This window comes from Calonectris borealis, chromosome 11, assembly GCF_964195595.1.
Source record: "Calonectris borealis chromosome 11, bCalBor7.hap1.2, whole genome shotgun sequence".
Taxonomy (NCBI): Eukaryota; Metazoa; Chordata; class Aves; order Procellariiformes; family Procellariidae; genus Calonectris; species Calonectris borealis.
The window spans coordinates 1,132,371-1,155,656 of record NC_134322.1 but is presented as its reverse complement, the minus strand read 5'-3'; the positions used below and the strand labels follow the sequence as shown (position 1 = coordinate 1,155,656).

General features: G+C 44.9%; 1 protein-coding gene across 1 annotated transcript in view; it reads right to left on the bottom strand.

Moving 5' to 3' along the window:
- The window catches only part of UACA (uveal autoantigen with coiled-coil domains and ankyrin repeats), a 38,974-nt gene extending 17,396 nt beyond the window's left edge, over window positions 1-21,578 (bottom strand). Inside the window, exons 1-3 of the mRNA XM_075159656.1 lie at window positions 21,447-21,578; window positions 1,455-1,588; window positions 865-953 (exon numbers count right to left, since the gene is read on the bottom strand). Coding sequence (XP_075015757.1) covers window positions 865-953; window positions 1,455-1,588; window positions 21,447-21,503 — 280 coding nt within the window. The 5' untranslated portion in view covers window positions 21,504-21,578. The remainder of the gene's footprint in view (window positions 1-864; window positions 954-1,454; window positions 1,589-21,446) is intronic.
- Between the last annotated feature and the right edge of the window lie 1,708 nt (window positions 21,579-23,286).

The following is a 23,286-nucleotide window of genomic DNA, read 5'->3' as shown; positions in this document are numbered from 1 at the left end:
GTTTAGGTCAACATCTACATCATTTTAGATACAATGGTCACTTTCCCCCCCTTAATTCTGCTAGTACTATAACTAAGTCATCTATCTCATACATACTATTTGCTAAACAGTCTTTTCTTATTTTAGACAAACAGCAACCAAGGGTTCAAGTTCCTGAATAGCAAAATTAATCTCAAAATACTGCAAATGACTCCACATAAGCATTTAAAAAAATGAGATGACATATGAAAGGAGGCTAGATTATTTCTGTAATGAAGTTGAAAAAAAGGCAGTATTTGTTAAGCATGTTAAATTATGAGGTAAACAATCTGAGGCAAAATTAGCACCCATTTTTAATTACCACTTTGATAACACTTTCATATAAACTCTGATCTCACACACGCAAACCAAGAAGGTAGCACAGAGGCACTCTGAAGTTTTGAGGACTCACCTACTACATCATTCTAATACATTCTAATCCTCATTGTGTACAGTGCTTTACAAGTCTCAGTGAAATACACTTAGTATTTAAATGAACACTTCTAAATTCATTTAAAACAGTTCTTACACTGTTATTCTCAACCAGAAATACTGATCTCAACAGTGAGACTGGAGCAGACTGTATATACAGTTACAGCAACACAAAGCCAAAGTTCACAAGTTCTGCTGCATGTCAGGGGCATCCATGAGCTTACATTACTGGCCATGACCAGTTTCCTGTGAGTTCAGCAACAAGTCACACAGATGATAATTTTTTTTGCCAACCACAGGGAAATCCATGGAAAGGAAGAACATCTATCCTATAGTTTAGCTTAATCCCACTCCAAAACAAAAACCAAGCTGAGAACTTTTGCGAGTTGCACTTAGATATTTGAGGAAGCCTACCTGCAGCATCAGTGGCTGTGATATCAGCTCCATGAATAAGGATGGTGTTCAAGCAATCCAGGTTTCCCTTTGACGCTACAACATGGAATCTAAAAATAGAAAATACCTTGCTTAAGCACAACTGTTTTATAGACAAAATGGTAAGATGAACCAGGAAAGTCAAAGCAAACCGCTGCTTACTGAAAGCGTTATACAGTACAAAGCCAGCTTTGGACAGCATCCAAACCCAGTTAAGAGTGTTGCAGATATTACTTTAAGGAACAAGATGACTTCTTGGAGAAGTAGTCATCATTTACCTTGAATCAGTGAACCAGGTGAAAAACCAATATGCTTTCCATTTCTCTTTAACATTCAAATCTGCCAAGAGCAAGTATTTAAATACTGATCTTCATTTTGAAGTGAAGATTGTTTATGAGAATTTGACATTCTAGCTATCTAGTATTCTAGTTTAGATGAGGCTAGAATCTAACATGATGTATTACATGGATTTATATATTAAAAAGAGTTTTTAGAGCAGCAGCAAGATTCAGGAATTGAGTAACTTTCAGTAGCTTCCCAACACCATTACTGAAGTACTGGAAGTTACTTACGCAGATCTCCCTTCCACATCCAGTTTAGTAGGAGTGACTCCTTTTTTGGCAAGGATTGATGAAACCTTTTCCACATCGCCCCTTTCAGCTGCTTTCATTAATCTGTCATCATATTTGTTCCAGTCTGTGTTCAGCTGAATAAGAAAGAATTAGAAAAGCGAGTGAGCTAATGGTACAGTACTGATCTACTAAAGCAACTTCAATAGAAGACTGAATCATATGCAATTGGCAGGGTGGTAAAACAAAAAGTATCTTGGTAACAGGTACAACTCCATCTGTAAAAATGTTTATTTATGTACAACAACACTGTAGCATTTCTATCAGGCTGTTAGCATTGAATGCACAGTGCTCCGAGACAGTCTGGTTAAGTCACTTTGGTCCTAAAGGAGACCTTTAGGATCAAACCTCTTTGGTTTTCCTTGTTCTGCTCTGTTCTGTCTAATAGGACTAAAACTAAAGCCACACACAGTAGCTCCCTATCCTCATTCTCAAATAAAAAGTTTTCAGACAGTTTCTCATATTAGGTTGTCTTTAGACATCTTCCTTCTGGCCCTTCTATCTGCCACGTAGGGCTGCCCGGACAGCTCTCTTTTCACTGCATCTTTACTTTCTCTTCTCTCATCATGGATACTTCGATCCTGACTAAAAAAAAATACGTCTCTCCCCCCACAGAGGTTGATTAACAAACACGAAAAACTGCTCCATAGGGCTGTGATAAATTAAGGACTTCACACAACCAAGGAAGGGCTAGCATGTGTACTTGTATACATACACACTTTATAGAAGAGCAACTTGTAGTATCTCAAAAACGTCGCAGCGCGTCTAGAAGGGACTTCGTAAGTCATGCAGACAGGGAACCCCACACAAGACCAGCTATAGCTCTGCATTGTTGCCCCAGTACTCGTGTAACTCTCAAAAGCTCTGCTGAAGGAAAGGGTAGAGTGTCCAAGGAGACCTGAAGTTCAGTCCTTCATTAATCGTGTCAGAGAACATTTTTCCTAATGCCTAGTTATCACATATTAATCTCTCCACTGTGCACATTAAGAACTCCCCCCACCTTTTCTCTGCAGCACCTATGCATCTGAAAAGCTGTCTCTTCTTAGCCTCATGCCTTTTAGGGAAGGCACATCAATTGTCCTCTCACATCAACAAGGCAATTAACTCGATTAACTGCACGAAAACTGGAGAGTTTCTTGTTCATCTTGTTTGGCAGTTGGACTAGATGATCGTTGTAGGTCCCTTCCAACTGCAATAGTCTATTCTAGTCCATCTTTATTATCAATCATTTGAATTGTAACAGTCTAAACAAAACAATCACGTGTTTCATTTCTATATATTAAAGTATCTGTCTGTGCCTCAAAAGGTACAAATTAATAAACAAGATGCAACGCAAAGGAACAGATAAGTGAGGAACTGTAAGTAACAGAGACTAAAATACTACTGCTAACAGCTTCCAATCTAAGTAATCATCTTCAGTATAATTCTTTCAGTATTCATAAAAAATGATTTCATAAGGAAGTGGGCAGATAAAATACAGCTCCTACAATTTTCCCCTCTATCAACCTTTGTACAGTAAAGGCACCATACAGAACTCAACAGGAGAGCTTTGTGAGATATTTAAACAGGACAATTATGAAATATATGTAACCAACGGCAGACTTCAGTTTTCATGAACTCAGCAACACGTGAAATATGTACTAAATTTAGCCCTCTCCAAACCAAGTTCACATTTATCAAGAACAGCTGAGCTTCCCAGCTTTACTGAAAGTTACACCGTTTTTCATGTCCAATGCACAACGAAAACTGATGAAAGAACATCAGAAAAGCAAAAAGCAGAGACCTCATTTTCACCTCACCAACTCATGCAAGTTGCTTTTCCTCAAAACATTCTTTCATCCACTCGCAGGGGTGCCGAGTTTGACGCTGCCTCCCACCCCACATAACCGCAGGCTGCTGCCAAGAAAAGCATCCCTCCCCTCCCCAGCCGCTCTCCCTCCGCTTTGGGTGCCTCAGGCCAGGGGAGCACGCCCACCCTGCAGCTGCCCAACGAGCTGATCCGTAAGAAAATGTCTACGGAGAGCACTGCCATCGAACCAGCTCGCCGAGCCGATCCACCTGCAGCCAGGTACCAAGGAAGGAAAGGCACAAGCACACAGCAGGGGACGGCAGCAGATCCGATATGACAGCGGACCGAACCCCAACCCTACACGGTACGAAACCAAATGCTGAAATGCTGCAGGTCAACGTACATACACGTGACATCATACAGAAATGTACTTACTAATTCAACTCATTGAATTTGGCCATTCTTAAAAGTAGATCTGAATAGGTCCCAAGGTCCCAAGCAGTTTTCAGATTTTAACATCAAATGGATGTGCTAAAAATATGCAAGAGGACACAGTTTTTCCTGACTCTGTCAGACTGTTCAAAGGGCCAAAACTTAAGCTAAGTGTGATACTCAAGAGATGAACATCTATTGAGCTGTAGAAGAAAGAAGTTCAAAGTTTATAGCTTTAAGTTGCCTGCAATTACCAAAGCAATGCAGAGCGCAAAGAAAGTACAAGTTATAAATAGACCACCACGCATTCAGCCGCAGACATTCGTCACCCCCCACTTTTTCCTTGTTTACTTCAAATTCAGAATTTCAGGCCACAGGCCAAGCATCCCAGCCCAAAACTCGGAGCTTGTTCTCCTCATTGCCAAACCATCCGTTCCGAATTGTTTACACTTTTCAGGAAATTCTGTTCTGTGACAGAAACCTCACAGCCAAGCTGAACACTGATGACTTGATATTCAAGCAGCTTTTAACATAAGAAAAAGGCTTATAATGGAATATTATATTCAAATCTAACTCTACACAGCAAAAGAATTTACTGGTAACAGTGAGACATAAGCAACCTGTAGGTGTATGAAGTTTCTTATCACTGTGGATCAGAAGCTCCATGCCTCACTGAATAAAGAACATTAAAACTGGTAAACCTAATACTTTCCGAAATAGAGCAGCCAAAGAGTAGCTGAAAACATTTTTGTTTCTTTAAGTGAGAAAGCAGCCTATCAATCCCATACCCTTCATGTTGGGTTTATCACAACACACTCCTCCACCTTCTTAAAGTACCAAACGCACTATGCAGAAGTCTTAGCAATCTTCATGTGAAAGCAAGAAGAACAATAACAGATAAAAACCAAAAGCTATGTACAATCTTCATGTTAAAAAAAATACAGTTACATTCATCAAGATAGGACTACCTTCTCCTTAAAACTGTCTTACTAGCAAATTTTTCAAGATTTAATGTAATAAAGTCTGGAAGATCCACAATGGAGAGCGCCAGCGCCAATTAGCTGGTTCTCAAAGTGGTCATTGCCCAGAGCTGCAGCAAGCAAGGTCTCACCTTGCACCAGAGCCAGGGTTTGCCAGGTAAAAGAGGAGATTCAAAAAAAAGAACAAAACCGAAAACCCACTGCCATCACCCTGCATCTGTGGAACGATTTGTATAATGGAGTTGTAGTTGTAATCATTATCTTTATTCCCCACTCTCACGATATAAACAAGATTACAGTAATCATAAACTCTTAGCAATAGCTTATTCAGTACAACACTTGCTAAAAGTGACATGAAGTAATAAAAATAGACAACTAATGAAATTACACCCACTAGTGTTGCCCTGCCAAAGTGCAGTACCAACTGTCAGTCGATTAAAACATTCATTAGCTTAAAAGCCAAGCCAGCCTGGTTGGCATAATGAAGTCTTCACACTGGCGACATTACTGTTCACAGCAAAAGCTGCATGCATTGCCAGGGCGGAAGACAGTATTCCTCTGCAGCTTGGCAAAGTTTCCTCAGCTATAAGCTACCTTATTATGCAAGTTTTATGATTTCTTTTTAAACACCTTAGAAACTATACATACATGGCATCAAGCTCTGTTCCCTCTAAATTCTTTTGCATATGACACATTTCACATCCTTAGAGGAAAACGATCACATCTTGCATTTTTGCAACTGAGTTTAGATTGCAGTGTTTCATACTTGCAGCTTATACTCGCTAGCACAAACTCACTCAAATCTATAGAAAAGATTTCACCAGCCATTCTTTCCTCCTATTTCGTAAATCTTCTGATTAACAAGAGTATTTTTTTTTAAATTACTATCATCTTAATATAAATATTTTTTCCTTCGCTTATAACAAATAATACAATTTACTTATGATGTACTAAATCAAATATTGTCACCCAAGCATTTAACATTTAAAGAAAATTCCTCACAGGAAGAGTTGTTAAAGACAGCTATAACTCACATTAATGAAAAAGGAACAGTTACAAAACATTTACAAAATTCAATCTTTCACATTTTTGCAGTTGTAAATTGCTGCCATTGATATGAAATCTAAGATACCTACTGTGTCTTCAGCTGCACAAGAAAACCAACAAGTCATCATAGAACTCGCAGCTTCTTGCTGCCAGAAGCAATCAGTTTATCTCGCATCAAGTTACAAACTGCTGCAGCTCACAAAGCACCGTGCCAGAGTTCAAACAGGCTGCTTCAAGAAATGTGTTCTCTCCACCGCCCTGAATTCATCTTGTTCCATCCTTCACTTAGCTTGGATCCCCAAGCACATTTTCCCCGTCTTCAGGATCATCTTCAGACTTCATAACTCAAAAAAATATGGGCTACCCCCCAGCCAGAGGCTGCCGGGTCGGTGAAGCCCTTCGTGGGTCCGGCCGCCTGCTCAGCCTCTCCCTCCCCAGCAATCCCCAAGAAAACCTCCCTGAGCTTTTGTTTCTGAGTTGCGAGACTGCCAGAGTGACTCAGACTCACAAGTAAATATTGCCCAGACCTAAAATATCTTGTAAACAATACGTAGACAGTCTCATCAGCCCAGATCTATTTTCTGATAATCCAGTACTTGATAGCCAAGCAATAGAAAGCAATAGCTATTAATACATTCTCTGCATGCTCATGCCCTGACTAACGCATTTTAGATTTAATGTTAACTAAAGAGACAAGCATGCATGAAACTTTACTACGGTGTTGTTATGTTCTGCAGACATGCAAGCACTCACTTTAAAATAACAAACACGTTAGTCAAATTAACTGTCCACTGACATTAATGAAGGTCATACTTATCACCGCTAATAACACAGAAGGACTGAAATACTCGCAGGAGTAATTTTTTCCCATTCCACCACACTACAAAGCCGAAACCAGACTCACGATCAGACTTCAGACAGTTACAACTGCAGAGCAGATGGAATGCATGATCCTATTTTGACAGAAATGTAACCGATTTTAAATTAGAAAACACACATGCCTCTGCTTTAAAAAAAAAAAAATCTCCTTTTACAGTGATGAAACCCATTCTGAATAGAACCTGGTTTCAGCTTACTGCTGCTGCCAGTCTGTCTCCCAACATGTTAAATGAGAGGAGTCACAGAGGCTGTCAAAACATTAAATAGACAGCATAATGATTAACAGCAGGGAAGGTGTAGACTCTCACAAGTTTTGAATTTAAATGGAGATCTCCTGGGTGCCATATTTAGAGGACTAGGTCAACATTACAAGCAATGCACTGTTTTGTCTGCAGAAGAGAAACATGGTGCATAGCCAGAAAAACCACATACACACATAGCCTGGAGGACACACGCAAGAGACTGCAAATAACGCAATAAGTAGGTCTTCTCAGGAAAGAGATTTTAAAAATCACTCACTCATATTTGCACAAATTCACTCTTTCCCAGTAACTTCTAAACTATTCCACATCACTTGCTGTGAGCACCAGCCCTTTGCCTCGCAGCAGCAATGTGTTTCTCAGAAGAACCTTCCAAGACTTCTCTGCAATTAGTGTTCACGTGACAAAGCCACTCCAAAAAAGTGCAATGACTATGTCATCTCAAGTTATCTTCTGACCAGAACCAACTCTGTCTCCTCAAGCTAAAAATGGCATTTTTGGGGGAAAAAAAAAATAGATACACTTCACAAGTGACAGCAACAGCAAAACAAAAAATCCCACTTAACTGAAATCAGTTTGGTGAGAAACCATGTAGGTAAGACTATGCCTTCCAGGTGAACAGTCTTTGATTTATTTATCCCAAAGGCTTCACTTGTCTCCATTTTCATCTGCCTGCAGACATTCCTCATAACTCGTGAGCTGCATTCATCCTGCAGTGCCTTTTATGCTGAAGATCTCCCAAGACAGTCTTGACCACAAGATTTAGGATTGCTAAACCATTCAGACCAAGCACAGACAGCAGTTCTCGGGAAACACAGCTTTCATGGCTCCATCAGCACTGAGCAGCTTCAGTAAAGGCAGACTGGCTACAAACACCGATTAAATTGTTCTCAACCTGAAGGCAGTTGAATCTCAGAGAGCTCGAAGGGTTGAAACTAATGAAACGTGCTTGTGTTGCATTCTTTCAGTGTAACCGAAGCTTGGAACCTAATTCAGATCTGGTTTTTCAGAACAAGGACCATCATCAGATACACCAGCAGCGCAGACCTCTGAGGTGCTAAATTGCCAAACATACCACAGATGCCTAGCTAAAGCCAATGTTGCCCATATTCTGTTAACACAGAGCACCTGTTTTACCTAAGCTCAGCCTGCCAGGAATTCTTCCCAACTCCAGGTCTCCAAAGATAAGGGAGTATACCATCTCCATATGCGGTACTTGTTCCTGTCAGCTTCTATCTGGTGTGCTCTCAGTTTAAGGGCTTTACATTGAGCAGATACATTAGGTGTTTGCACACACTCTGTACATCCAGCTGGTACTGTAATGCCTTCAGGAGTGGTGCACACATATACGTACACCCCAGCATGCTCAGAAAAAGAACAGAAACTGAACAAGCACAGAATACTTTTCCAAAAGCTCTCCTAGCTTTCAATCATTGATTTAAGCTTCCTGGGCTAAAGGGATTCTACCTATGTGCTTAATGATTCTGAATTAATTGCTCTATTAGCTTAGCCAGTTTTTCCTCAAGTCCAGCTAAGCTTTTAGCATCCTCAGTACCCTTTGGTAAGGGACTGTACAACTCAACTACATGTTGCATGAACAATTATCTATTTCTATTCTCTCTGAACCCGAAACCCCTTATCTTACCAGATATCTAGCAGATCAGAAGTCAAGCTACTTTACGTATCTGCAGTCCTCATCTTGTAGGTATCTTTGGACCATCACATAACGTTACGACATCCTCCTGTGCTGCATGCCGCAATACTCTCAACCAGCATCAGTTCAGGCAGCAGATAAAGAATATCACCGCTCTCGGTTGTTTACTGAGAAGAGTATACCACATAGTTCAGAGTCAAAGTTTATAGGAGACTCTTTAAAACTACAAAACTACTTTAAAACTTCAAAAACAAGCCTGTTCCTTATCCATCATTACAATTGAGTATTTAAAGATGAGACAGCAAGAGCATTAATGATGGCCACTAGAGGTATTTACACTCAGGGCATATTTGCTACCCAGACGAATTACTCTCACTTTTCTGAGCAAAGACAGTTAGTTACTGAAGGCAGTGGAAAGCGCACACCGTTGCTGGCAATGAAAGCCATGGGGTGCTGCTGTCAGCAAGGGTAGTTCTGATAGGCTACAAAAAATAAATATATATATTTGTACACTGCTGACAACCTGAGAAGCAACTAGCAAAGTTAATGTTTAAGGTTTATTACTGTTATAGGATATATATTTATCAATAAATAAATATAGGACCATACTTAGGGAATATGAGCTTGAAGCCACTGGGCATCTTCTCCCTCTCAATCAAAAAAGAAAAGCAGGTAGAGTCCCTGAAGCCATGCACAGTATTACTGCACACCCCATCACCCACCCAAGTGTCCCCACCGAGGCACTCGGAGCCCAGAAAGTGCTTTATTAGTGATCCCGAGACACAAGAGGAGAGAATAACACTGGGGTTATGGGGACCCAAACAGGACAGACAAATGAAGATCCCAACCCTGAAGGCCTTTGGAAAGCAATTCATAACCCTTTAATCCCAGCAGCTCTTCTGCTAAGATTTTCTCCAGAGTGAAATTCTAGCAGCCGGGAAGGAACTTTCAAGACTCTTCATGCCAGCAAAAAGCCCACAAGAAGAGATTTCTGGTCACCAGTCTGAGCAGAATCTATGAGGTACGACTCCCATTTGAGAATGCACTGACCTTTTTAAAAAGACAATACAGGGCCAAGGGCACAAGAAATACTGGTCTCAATATTGCAGTGAAACAAATTGTGGCAAGTTAAGTTGTTGCTGAAATAGAAGTATTGCTCAGGAAACTTCCTTCTCATCCAGAATGGGAATTGCTCATCCAGAGTCTCTAAACACTTTTGCCTACATAGCTGCAGACCACTGACTACATAAATAAACAGCATATTTAAATAAAACATGGACAATCTTTAGCAGTCATCTAACTCACTTCAGAAATGCCAGTTGTAATTCAAAGCAGTTCTTAAACCTTTCAGCCTGAAAGCTGACATAAACCTGTGAAAGTGAACACAGCTCCTCGTCACTGCCGGGCTAGGCAGATAATCCTATTAATGGAAAAAACCAAACGGGACACATCCTCCTCTAATGCCATTAGCGGGTGACATAAGCACACACAACACACGGAGAGCAAAGAGCTCTGGTAAAACACTGCCATCACCACGTACAGCAAGTGCTCACAAATACATGAATGGTCCTAAAAATTATCTAGTCAAAAACACTAACATCATACTTTTATGGAAATAGTTATAAAAGAAACACTGCAGTTTCCGAGGTCTGTGAGGGCCATTAGATAGACCAATTCTTGTCAAAGAAGAGACACAGAATTATTAATTTCAGGCCCATCTTTGTCACAAGATATTAATTTTTCCACTTTTCCCGCAGAGAAAGGTAGACACTGACTGACAAAAGGAATCATAGAATCATTTAGGTTGGAAAAGACCCTTAAGATCGCTGAGTCCAGCCGTTAACCTAGCACTGCCAAGTCCACCACTAAACCATGTCCCTAAGCACAGCATCTACACATCTTTTTCCATCCCTGGAAGTATTTAAAAGACATGTAGATGAGGCGCTTAGGGACATGGTTTAGTGGGCATGGTGGTGTTGGGTTGACGGTTGGACTCGATGATCTTAGAGGTCTTTTCCAACCTTAATGATTCTATGACTCTATGATTCTAAATACCTCCAGGGATGGTGACTCAACCACTTCCCTGGGCAGCCTGTTCCAGTGCTTGACAAGCCTTTCGGTGAAGAAATTTTTCCTAATATCTAATCTAAACCTCCCCTGGCACAACTTGAGCCCACTTCCTCTTGTCCCATCACTGTTACTTGGGAGAAGACACCGATCCCCACCTCGCTACAACCTCCTTTCAGGTAGTTGGAGAGAGCAATAAGGTCTCCCCTCAGCCTCTTTTTCTCCAGGCTAAACACCCCCAGTTCCCTCAGCCGCCCCTCATCAGACTTGTGCTCCAGGCCCTTCACCAGCTTCGTTGCCCTTCTCTGGACACGCTCCAGCACCTCAATGTCCTTCTTGTAGTGAGGGGCCCAAAACTGAACACAGGATTCGAGGTGCGGCCTCACCAGTGCCCAGTACAGGGGCACGATCACCTCCCTGCTCCTGCTGGCCACACTATTTCTGATACAGGCCAGGATGCCGTTGGCCTTCTTGGCCACCTGGGCACACTGCCGGCTCATGTTCAGCCGGCTGTCAACCAGCACCCCCAGATCCTTTTCCTCTGGGCAGCTTTCCAGCCACTCTTCCCCAAGCCTGTAGCGTTGCATGGGGTTGTTGTGACCCAAGTGCAGGACTCGGCACTTGGCCTTGTTGAATCTCATACAGTTGGCCTCAGCCCATCGATCCAGATCCCTCTGCAGACCCTTCCTATCCTCGAGCAGATCAACACTCCTGCCCAACTTGGTGTCGTCTGCAAACTGGCTGAGGGAGCACTCGATCCCCTCGTGCAGATCATTGATCAAGATATTAAACAGAACTGGCCCCAGTACTGAGCCCTGGGGAACACCGCTTATGACCACCGCCAACCGATTTAACTCCATTCACCACAACTCTCTGGGCTCAGCTGTTCAGCCAGTTTTTTACCCAGCGAAGAGTACGCCCGTCCAAGCCATGAGCAGCCAGCTTCTCCAGGAGAATGCTGTGGGAAACGGTGTCAAAGGCTTTACTGAAGTCCAGGTAGACCACATCCACAGCCTTTTCCTCATCCACTAAGCGGGTCACCTTGTCATAGAAGGAGATCAGGTTTATCAAGCAGGACCTGCCTTTCATGAACCCGTGCTGGCTGGGCCTGATCTCCTGTTTGTCCTGTATGTGCCGCATGATGGCACTCAAGATGATCTGCTCCATAACCTTCCCCGGCACCGAGGTCAGACTGACAGGCCTGTAGTTCCCCGGATCCTCCTTCCAGCCCTTCTTGCTGATGGGTATCACATTTGCTAACCTCCAGTCAACTGAGGCCTCCCCAGTTAGGCAGGACTGCTGATAAATGATTGAAAGTGGCTTGGTGAGCACTTCTGCCAGCTCCCTCAGTACCCTTGGGTGGATCCCATCCGGCCCCATAGACTTGTGTGTGTCTAAGTGGTGTAGCAGATTGCCAACCATTTCCCCTTGGATTATGGGGGCTTCATTCTGCTCTGCATCCCTGTCTTCCAGCTCAAGGGGCTGGGTACCCAGAGAACAACTGGTCTTACTATTAAAGACTGAGGCAAAGAAGGCATTAAGTACCTCAGCCTTTTTCTCATCCTTTGTCACTGTTTCGCCCCCGCATCCAATAACGGATTCTCCTTAGCCCTCCTTTTGTGCTAATGTATTTATAGAAACATTTTTTATTGTCTTTTACAGCAGTAGCCAGATTAACTTCTGTCTGGGCTTCGGCCCTTCCAATTTTCTCCTCACGACATCCTTGTAGTCCCTTCTTCCAACCGTCATAAACCCTCCTTTTTTTCCTGAATTCCACCCAAAGCTCTCTGTTCAGCTAAGCCGGTCGTCTTCCTCGCTGGCTTGTCTTTCGGCACATGGGGATGGCCTGCTCCTGCGCCTTTAAGATCTCCTTCTTGAAGAATGTCCAGCCTTCCTGGATTCCTTTGCCCTTCAGGACTGCCTCCCAAGGGACTCTGTCAGCCAGGCTCCTAAACAGGCCAAAGTTTGCCCTCCAGAAGTCCAAGTTCTGCTGACCCCCTCCTTACTTCTCTGAGAATCGAAAACTCTCATTTCATGACTGCTGTGCCCAAGACGGCCTCCAACCATCACATCACCCACAAGTCCTTCTCTGTTCACAAACAACAGGTCCAGTGGGGTGCCTTGCCTAGTTGGCTCCCTCACCAGCTGTGTCAGGAAGGTCTCTTCCACACACCCCAGGGACCTCCTAGACTGTTTCCTCTCCTCTGTATTGTATTTCCACCAGACATCTGGTAAGCTGAAGTCCCCCACGAGAACAAGGGCTAGAACAAGGGCTAGTGATTGTGAGACTTCTCCCAGCTGCTTACAGAATATTTCGTCTGCCTCTTCATCCTGGTTGGGTGGTCTATAAGAGACTCCCTCCATGATATCTGCCTTGTTGGCCTTCCCCCTGATTCTCACCCATAAACACTCAACCCTATCATCACCATCATTAAGCTCTAGACAACCAAAACACTCCCTAACATACAGGGCTATCCCACCGCCTCTCCTTCCTTGCCTATCCCTTCTGAAGAGTTTATAGCCATCCATTGCAGCGCTCCAGTTGTGCAAGTCATCGCACCATGTTTCAATGATAGCAACTATATCACAGTTTTCCAGCTGCACAATGGCTTCCAGCCTCTCCTATTTGTTGCCCATGCTGTGTGCATTCGTGTAGATGCACTTCAGTTGGGCTATTATTCCTGCCACCTTTTTGGGAGAAGAAACCCTAATTCCTACATGAATTAGGCGCTTCTGTGTTTCTAATACATCCACAACCCTTGCGTCTTTGCTGCCGCATGGATCTCCATCCCCTACCTCCACTGAGACAGCAGACCGAAGGACCTCGCTAGCACACCGACCCTCAAACATTGGCGTGCCGCCCCCAGGCTTATCTCTAGCAAGCCTGGTTTTATCCCTTTCCTCTTTCAAATCTAGTTTAAAGCTCTTTCAATGAGCCCTGCTAACTCCTGTGCAAAGATCCTTTTCCCCCTTTGGGACAGGTCCCCTCAGTCGTCAGCAGGCCTGGTGTCATGTAGACCAACCCATGATCAAAAAACCCAAAATTCTGCCAGTGGCATCAGGCTCACAGCCAGGAATTGATCTGCTGGCTCTTCCTGTTTCTTCCCTCATCATTCTCTGCAACTGGAAGGATAGAGGAGAACACTACTTGTGCTCCTGATCTCCCTTAACCAGCTGTCCCAAGGCTCTGAAGTCTCTCTTGATTGCCCTCAGACTTCTTGTTGCAACTTCATCACTGCCTACCTGAAAAATCAATAATGGATAATAATCTGAGGGCTGTACCAGAATAGGAAGTTTTCTCTTCACATCTTTAACCCGGGCCCCAGGGAGGCAGCAGACTTCCGTAAGAAGTGGGTCCTGTCTGCATATTGGGCCTTCTGTTCCCTTCAGAAGGGAGTCTCCTGTGACAATGACCTGTCTTTTCTAATTTATGGAAGCAGTTTTGACGCAGGGCGTAGGCTGACTTAACCTTGGCGACACCTCCAAGCTAGATGAACCATCGTCCTCGTCACTGTTCAGTTCCACTTGCAGAGCCTTGTACCTGTTATGCAAGGGCACCTGGGGAGGTGGGGTAGTCACAGAGGAGACGCGCCCGCTGCGCCAGGCAAGAACTTGTCACCATTGCCCCCATCCCTTAAGTCACTGTGTTCAGCCAGGCGGAGAGAGGATAGGGAGTCCTCTGTGTCACGCGTCCTGTCACGCCTGTCCCAGGGAAGGTAGGGTGCGATTCCAGCAGTCTCTCTCTCTCTCGCACTCCCTGATACTCCTCAACGTAGTCACCTCCTCCCAGAGCTCTGTCACTACGCGGAGGGGTTCCTCTACCTGGGCCACCTCCCTCAGGTGTGCTCGCTGCTGCCGGCCGGTACAGCCCGCAGCCCGGCACCGGGGTGGCAGCGTGTTCCCGCCGGAGCTCTGCCTGGGAAGCGTGTCAGTTGTGGTGGGTGCAGAGCGAAGAGAGGCCATGCCTTTCTGCCGGGTGGGTACCATTGCTCCCTGGTCGAGCTGGCAGAGCTTCAGCACCTTCCTGCATGCCCTTCCACGCGTGCAGGCAGGAGTGTTACTTGAAAAATGTACGTGTGTCATGTAAGCCGAGCACAGGTGAGAAGGGCAGGCTCAGCACATCCATCAGCCCGCGCATTTAATTTTCCTGCTCCTTCTACAGAGGTCAGAGTACATTTGTGATCAAGACTAATGTCTGAACAGACACACCCTGCGATTTTATATGGCACAAAATGACAACTGCTTTTGAAGTAGTCTGATTTATTTAAAGACTGCACAGACTGACAAAATGAAAGGATAAGTTAGACTATTGAAACTATTTTTTGAAGATATGCACCAGGTGTAGCTTCCCCCTACAGTACAGATGCACATCAGCTAATATCCATCTACCCTGCAGACTTCGGCTTATCTGCCTAGAAAATACTCTAGGTACCAGGTTTGGGAAAGTGTTAGCTCAAATCGGGGGGAAAATGGCATTTTATATTTTATAAGCATATCTTGCTTATCAGGATATGTCTGTATTCACGCACAAGTGTTCTGGAGTTTAAAATGCAGGAGTAAGATATGCTGTTTAGTCTACATAAGGGAAAAACAGACACAGCTTGAACACAAGGTTCTTGTCTCACCCAGGTTCCCACATGCAGCACGTTATGTTATCACCTCATTTACTGCAATTTCTCTATCTACTGAAAAGTCACTGAATGCTACAGAGTGGGCAAGGCTTAGTCTAAACAGTGATCTAAAATAACAGCCTTCCTAGGATCGCTCTGGTTTTATGTTGCTCTCAAAACACTTGTGTCAAGAATTCATATTAACAGTTGTGCTGTTGCATGGCTTGTTTATATGTAACTGCATCCTGCAATTAATATAGGTAATAGTCTCCTAACAAACAGGTTAAAGCAAAACAAACAGTAACCATCTAAAACCTCATCATAAACATTCCTGATTTTACCCTATTCTTAACGCTTTTTCCTTTCAACTACAAGTTAGCACATCCCATCAAGATCAAATTATTAAGTATCAAGAAACTATTCAAATCTGCTTCTAGCTATCTATGTGACATGTCAAATAGTCCTCTCAAAACCATTTTAAGGGCTCTAAACCTGTGTCAAATAGTACATTTCCATCTGCAAGGAGTGACATGTACCTAACAGCATAGCCAGTTTCTCTTTTTCACATGGCTGGGGTAGGGGAAAAAAACACCAGCATCACCTACAACAGCACACAAGATACAGTGGAAGTGTCAGAGAACTCTGCATACAGCTCCTGATGGATGGAAAGTCTGCCAAAATAAAATTTTAAAAATTCAATTTTGTTTTTAAACACAACTTCCTCATGTCTCATTGCCAACATACAACTGGAGTGCGCTTTATTGATAAAACATCCTCAAATTCTCAGCCCTGAGAAACAGATCAACTTGGACACTAATAGAGTGATCAGAACTACTTATGCACTCTGGAAACAAACCAGTGGTTTTGCAGCTGCATTTTCAAACAGTCTGTTAAGTACATTTTATGGTAACTGGGGCCAGACTTACACACATCAAAGAACATTACACCCTTTTACGGCAATGAGAGCATCACAGCTTTCACCCCAAAAATAATAGGGAGCCCTGGAAGCGTAGGTCCTGCTGCAGCCCAGCTTTGCCGCCGCAAGTGCCCAGGAGAAAGTATTTCCCCTTTAAATGGGGAGAAAGCAGCAGCAAGGTCAGAGTCCAGCTGCCTCTGTCTGCCATTAAAAGCAGCATATCACACTGCCTTCCTCAGGACTCGAGGCAAACCATTAGCTTGAAGTTACAAGCTCTCAGACAAGGACCGATTGATTTGTGTACTTCCATTTATTAATAATGAAGCATCAGAAAATATTAGGGGGTGATGAAACATGACATGACTATTACATTTATCACGTAGGGAAGCAGCCTCAAGCACATACGCTCGGAGAAGGGAATACCACCTTACAGTCTGACTCGATCCTGTTCGGTCACCATTAAGTAATGAAAATACGGAGACAAAATCAGCCTCTCAGATGTTATAAGCATATGCTTGCTAATAAATATTTAAATACTGACAAGGCACTACATAAGTTGTATTGAGCAAAAGGTCAGATGAACTTAAAATAGATAACCAAATAGCCTTATCTAGATAATTATGTCTGCAAATCAGCTAAGGATATTTAACTTGCACACAGGCACTCACTGTACCTCCAATTTTTAAAATATTTTTAATTGCTACATTCCAAAATGATAAAGCATTGATAAATACTCCTTTCTAAGGAGCCTGAAAATTACAATGCACCTGTAAACAGGCTGCACCACAAAGCTTTTGCTGAACCACAAATTGCCTGTCTTGACTAACCTTGTGTTTCTTCAACATCAACCACAAACATCACACAAACAAGCACCTAATTCTATTTAACTAAATGCAAATGAATCACAAAGTTTTTTTTCCAAGGAAAACACACATTAGCACAAGCCTTAATAAAACTTCCTGGAACCCAAACGTACTCTAAAGAATAACCACAGTCAGTCTAGGACTTGACATTTGAATATTAGTGTTGCTGATTCTTGACTGCGTTGCCTGAAGATGGCATTGTAAAGTCACCTTAGGTTGCCCACAACAGACAGGAGGGAGGTAGGAGAGAGGGAAGAGTAACTTTGCTCCAGTCAACAGCAGCAATGCTGGAAAAATTCTGCTGATAGGTCATAGAATTGTGATCAGCACAGCTGACAAAAACTGTTTTGTCTTTGCACAGAGCAGAGTCATGACAAAACACCATGAAAATCTTGCTCATTTACAGACTGACAAGTTTTTTCTGTTGTTTAAGAAATTCAACACAGAAGCAATCTTGAATCTTCGGTTAAAATTTGGTCACCAAACATCTATTTTTTACTTTATTCCTTCAGGTATTAATGTGCATTCTACAGCACACTCGTGCTACAAATCATTTTTAACAAAGTTATTCTGCTGTACATACAAAGATACAGTGTTGCTGATTAATTAGCAAATTCAGACAACAAACAGTATTCTTCCATTCCCTTAATAAAATCAGTGAGATCAGAACAAGAGATGGTACCTCCCCTCTCTGTTGCTGACCGAGCAGAAGTAGTTGTTTAATCATGTATTGGATCAACCCACAAAGTTCCACTCCTTACACAGAGTAAAAGTCACCCGTTTAACAGAACTGGGAAGTCTCCACAGGAAAAAAGTGTTAACACAACCTTAAACAAGTTCAGCTGTCACTAACTACAGAACTTGTTCAGATATTAATTACAGATCATCATACTAGGCCAAGTGCTCAGATGTCTGCCTCTGTTTCTTGCACAATGGTTTCCGCTAATTAGATATGATGTTCAGTTTCTCTTAATTAAAAAAAAATCCAACATCACTTTTCCCAGAGGAGAAAGGATTGATAGAAGTTTTCACATGGTTTTACATCTGCTCATTCTCATTACTTGCAGGTGCTCTAGGCAGTGCTGCTGATTTCTGAAGCGCGTGCATATCTCACACCAGCTCTGTCTTTGATGTCGTATTTTAAGGATGCAAACAACCCCAAGAAGATGCAGACCTGTCACGGCTCAGTGATACAGCTTCAGCTGTGCTCAAAGCACTACCAAGAACCCCACAGTAAGTAGCCATCCTCTGGCAAGCAGTCCAGAAGCCCCCTTCTCTAAATTCCAGACCTCGTCAAAGGACAGAAAGGTTAAAACCCCCACATTAATAAGATCATGCACCTCAAATTTAACAGAAGCCCTTTGCAGCTATTTCCCAAGTGTTAAAGAAATAAGTAGGCAACTTTTCCCCCCGCCAGAGGCCAGCAGTTAGAATCTCACCAGTGAAAGTTGATTAGCAAAGGTCTGAAACAAAAATAACTTTGTAGAACAATAAACTGATCCTTCCCCAACCATCTTCTCAAGGAAAACCAACCAGTGAGCATTTCATATTTGCTTCTTGTACATACAGCTACAGACAGAATTTCTAACTTTACTGGAAGAACGCATTTCCTAAACACAAACTAGATCATAAACAGACACTTATAATATCAGCCCGTATTTTGGAATCTCAGAAATACTAGCAGTGCATGCTGCTGTAGTCACCCCAAAAGGACTGACTACATTAATTAAAATCTATTTTGTAAATGTTGGTGAAGGAGGCATCATCTCTGACTGAAAGTGAGGGCCATGCCCTCAAGGGTTCGTGCTCCACAGAATCTGGTATTGAAGTTTCCAGCCTACACTACTGCAAGTGACAAGCATTTGTCTCACTATTCAGAGCACTGAAGTTACTGAACAGGCTGCTCAGATTATTTTCCAAGCACCATCAGCCAGCTGGAGTTGGCAAAACCAGGTAATTCCATTTGCAGACAAAACATTCTGGATAATTGTGGAATTGGTAATAACTATCATTTTTACTTTCTGCTGCTTTTCATGGCTTCCCTCCATTGCGAGACAGGTAATAAAGCCATTTCCAAAAGATCACCATCGGAAGACAAAGGGCATGTAATTATTACCTTAACCTGGAGGAAAATTTTCAGAAGCGTGATGAAGGGATTAAGTTTCTGTCCACCGCCCCAGGAAATAGCACGAGGTGGGGACAGGAGAGAGGGATGAACTTTCTCAAACAGGCAACCCTTTTTACACTGGTTTCAAGCAGGATCTATGAAGCTCACGCTGGCAGGACTCCCACCCACTTCCCTTCCTTCCCCAGCAGTTAGAAACAGAGACCAGGCTTTAACCAAGCATCCCCCCTTCAGCCTCACTATTAACACCCACCCATGTGGTTGAATTTTTTTTTCCCCATGTAAGTTGGTGTGTGATTAGCTGGTGGAGTGATCACATAACCAAAATATGTAATAAACAGGGAAAATAAGTACATCATGGGTACAAACCCCGTTTTTTAAAGGATCTCAGTGAAAGTAATTTCCCTTCATATATTTTAGAATAAACTTCATCTCTTAAAAATATTTAGACTGCTCAAACCTGCTTTGAAAGTAAGGCTTGTTGAGCCTTCACCTATGGAAATGAAAAATCTCCGTGTCTATTCAAAAACAAATATGGATGCTGTAAGTGTTTGTTGAAATTTAATTATTGTAGGCTTACTTTGAAATAACAAACAGTTCTAAAGTATAGGACAACTAATGAATAACATAAACCAGTGCCAGCCTACACATTACAAATTATCATAACAGACTTCTGAATCACTCCTTTGCACAGTGAAATGTTCAGCACAGTGATGCACTTCCACACAGAGCTGTCATTTTGTCAGATGAGTTCGGTCAGCAGTTTACAAGCCTGAATATCTACATATCTTTCAAATGAGCTATTATTTTCAAGTAATAGTTTCAGATCCAAGACAAATGTGCAGGACTATTTTAAAGATAGCTAATATCTTAAAAGATGACTGATAAAAGTCAGTGTAGCATATTAACCTGCCCTCTTCCGCTATTCCATGTAGCCAGCGGCAAGTTTAGCAAATCAGCGCAGGAAGACAGCAGTAAGCTTAGGAATGCAACTGCCACAGCAGACTCCCAGGGAAGCACTTACTGAATGGTCACAATTAAACATGATTTACCACACAAAGTAATTCCCAAATATAGCTTCCTTCAGTTACAAAGACCTCCCTCATCAAAAGTCATCTGCAGAGATGAATGACGTAAAAATGAAAACCAATAAGGTCATTTAAAGCCAGCTAACAGTAGCCTAAATTTTGGAAGCCATAGAGAACAAGACACAGACAATTGCACGATCACAAAGGTATCTCATTTCCAGAGGCTGCAACTCCCCCAGGCCCAGTATTCCCAGACTGGATGATCAGAAATCACAACTCCGTAAAGTTACTAGCCACTTTGAAAGCTTTTTGTCCACTTTCTAAGTAAATCCTCCTTCTGTACACTGGGATAAGTGCTCCGATTTTGCCACAGAAATTACTAACGTTGAACAAGCTACTGACAATGCCATGCACACATATCTCGGCAAGCCCCAGGGCAGGTTGCCAGTCGGAGCTCAGCACTGGCGCCCAAGCCTCTTATATCAAAAAAAAAAAAAAAAAAGGTGTTAATTTCAGCTGGGGCCAGAAAGCAAAACTGAAGGCAGAGGTAACATGCAGTTGCACACTTGTTTTCTGAGCTGCAGTTCATCTAGGGCAGCCTGAACACGGGGCATTTCCCCACGCCTCTCTCTGCTGTGCCTCCTCCCCACGCACAGACCCGCCCGGGGGCTCACCGCCCGCCCACTTAAACCCCGAGGGACCTCCACTCCTCCAGCAGATCCCCAACCCACTGAAGCCCAGCTCCCCCGAGCGCCAAGGCTCCTCACCTGCCCCAGAAAAGCTCACTCCCCACAGACTCGCCTCTCCCTAGGTTACCCCAGCTCTTCCACGCTCTCTGCCCCCAGCAAAGCCCCAGCTCCCCAGGGAGCCGGGACCCCCTGTGCTCTGCCCCCATGCAATGCCCAGCTGCCCGGCCCCTTCTACTCCTCTCACCCCAGCTCCCAGGCACCCCACAGACCGACAGCCCTCCTGCCCCATCCACCCCCCGGAGTCCCCAGACCCCATTCCTCAGCTCCCCAGCCTTACCCCCAAGCACCCCCCAGCAGAACCCACCCAGAGCTCCCTGCCCCAGCCCGCCTCCCCATGGGGCTGCATGCCCACTGCCCGCCCGCAGAGCTCAGCCCCACCGCTCCGTCCCCAGGTAACCCAGCTCCCACAGCGCCAGAGCCCAGCAGCCCCCAGCCCCTCAGCCCTCACAGGAGCCCCCGGGCCCTCAGCCCGGCAGGGCAGGCCCCCCGCCCCCCGGGGGAGCCCCTCCTTCCCCTCTGCCCCTGCCGGCACCCACCGCGCTGCCCCCGATGACCGCTTCGTGCTTCTTCAGGCGGGACTTGAGGCTCTTCATGGCGCGGCCCCGGGCGGGCGGGCGCGGCACCGGCCCCGCCACGCGCACCCGCCGCCGCCACGGCCGGGACGAGCTGGCCCCCGCCCGCCGCGGCACCCCTAGCCCGCCGCCCCGCCCACACGGGAGTCTCAGCCAATCGCCGCCCGCGCGGGCGCCGCGGCCAATCAGCAGGCGGAACAGGGGGAGGGACTTCCTCATTTTACAGGCCGCCTGGGGGGGGGGGGGGGTGTGGGCGGGAGCGGCGTGGCGGGGGCGGAGTCTTACCACGTATGGCGCCGCCCGCCCGGCAGGGGGCGCGCCGCGGGCGGGGCAGAGGCACGCGGCAGGCGGTGCGCCGCTCTGGCGCCAGGGCAGCCCCTCGGGGGCACCACAGAGAGGGCGGGCGGGCCTTGCTCTGCTGTGGGGTCCGGGCCCCGCTGTCCGTGCCTGTCCTCGGGGAAGACACCGCCTCCGTCCCGCGGGGCTTGGCGGGTTGGGGAGGGAGAACAGAGCTCCCACGCCTGATGGCGGGAGGGAGAGGATAGGAGCCTGGTGCATGCTTGCCAGCAGTGGAAAATGCAAACCGATCCCTGTCCTCGCAAACATCCTCCCTCTTAATAAAGGAGGCGTTTATTCACAAGACGTCTTACAAGCTGAGTAGAGGCAGCATTTAAAACAATGTAATTAACTCCCTGCTTCTGCATAAGGAATGTCTGAGGGTGGCAGTTTGCTTGTTTTGGTCACAGCTTTGTTCAGCCCCAAGTCTATTTAACATCTCCTTTTCATCACGTTACTCACAGCCCTGTCACGCACAATGGCACAGCACTGGAAAGTTTAAGGTCATGCACAGTTTTGAGACTATTTAATTACAACCCATGGATGGTGTTTAAAACCTTGCTTATTACAGCTGGATTGGAGCTGTTCAATCAGTATGTCTCTCTAATATAAGCAGAGCTCGAGATAAATGTCACTGCTTTTTAACCAATTCAGGTGTGTTCAAACACTTAGGTCTCTCTACAGGTGGCCTGTTTAGAGGGAAGGATTCCTGGTGCCTTGAAATACATACTGTCCCTTCGTGCGCATCAGGGTTGCTGGGAAGCACCAGCATGCTCCGAAATGAAAACCCTCCCCAGAGGAGCCTAACCCCCAGCCTAACCTCATCTAAAAGAGATTAAGCCCAAATTTAAACTCTTTGGAGAAAAGATTTTCATGCTGTGAATGCCATTGCACGGTTTCGGCGTTCTCCTCCCTCAGAGCCGCGCCTTCCGGCAGCCTCTCCCCTTTCAGGAGCCACCTCCGTTCCCCCGTGGATGCCCACAGGCCTTCAAGGCACGGGCAGAAACGCCAAGACCAGCATCTCCTCAGAGCAGAAGCTGACACCTCTCGACACCTCTGCCATTCAGCCAGCCTGCACCGCTCCGGCTCTCCAAGGCCGGTAGGTCCCCTCTGAACCTGCCACTGCCCGGTATCGCCATCCTGCCACCGCTGGCACAGCTGACCTGACCCTGCCTGGCACAGATCAAAGTGAGGTGGTGGGTAAAATGACGGCAGCAGCTGGAAGCGGCCGAGATCAGGTTATTTTCTACCCATGGCAATACAGGCAGTGCTTTCCTCTCGCTGAAAGTGCAGAATCGAAAAAGCAAATTCCTAGAGCGCACCCAAGCCACAGCACCTCAAAAGGGTGTTTGCGTAAGGATCTGCACAAACACGAGCCAGCAGTGTTCATGTCCACTCATGAATCCAAGCGCAAAGTTAAGCCCCAGCGCCAGTCTAACCTGGGGCAGATGAACTGGTTTGAGTTGTT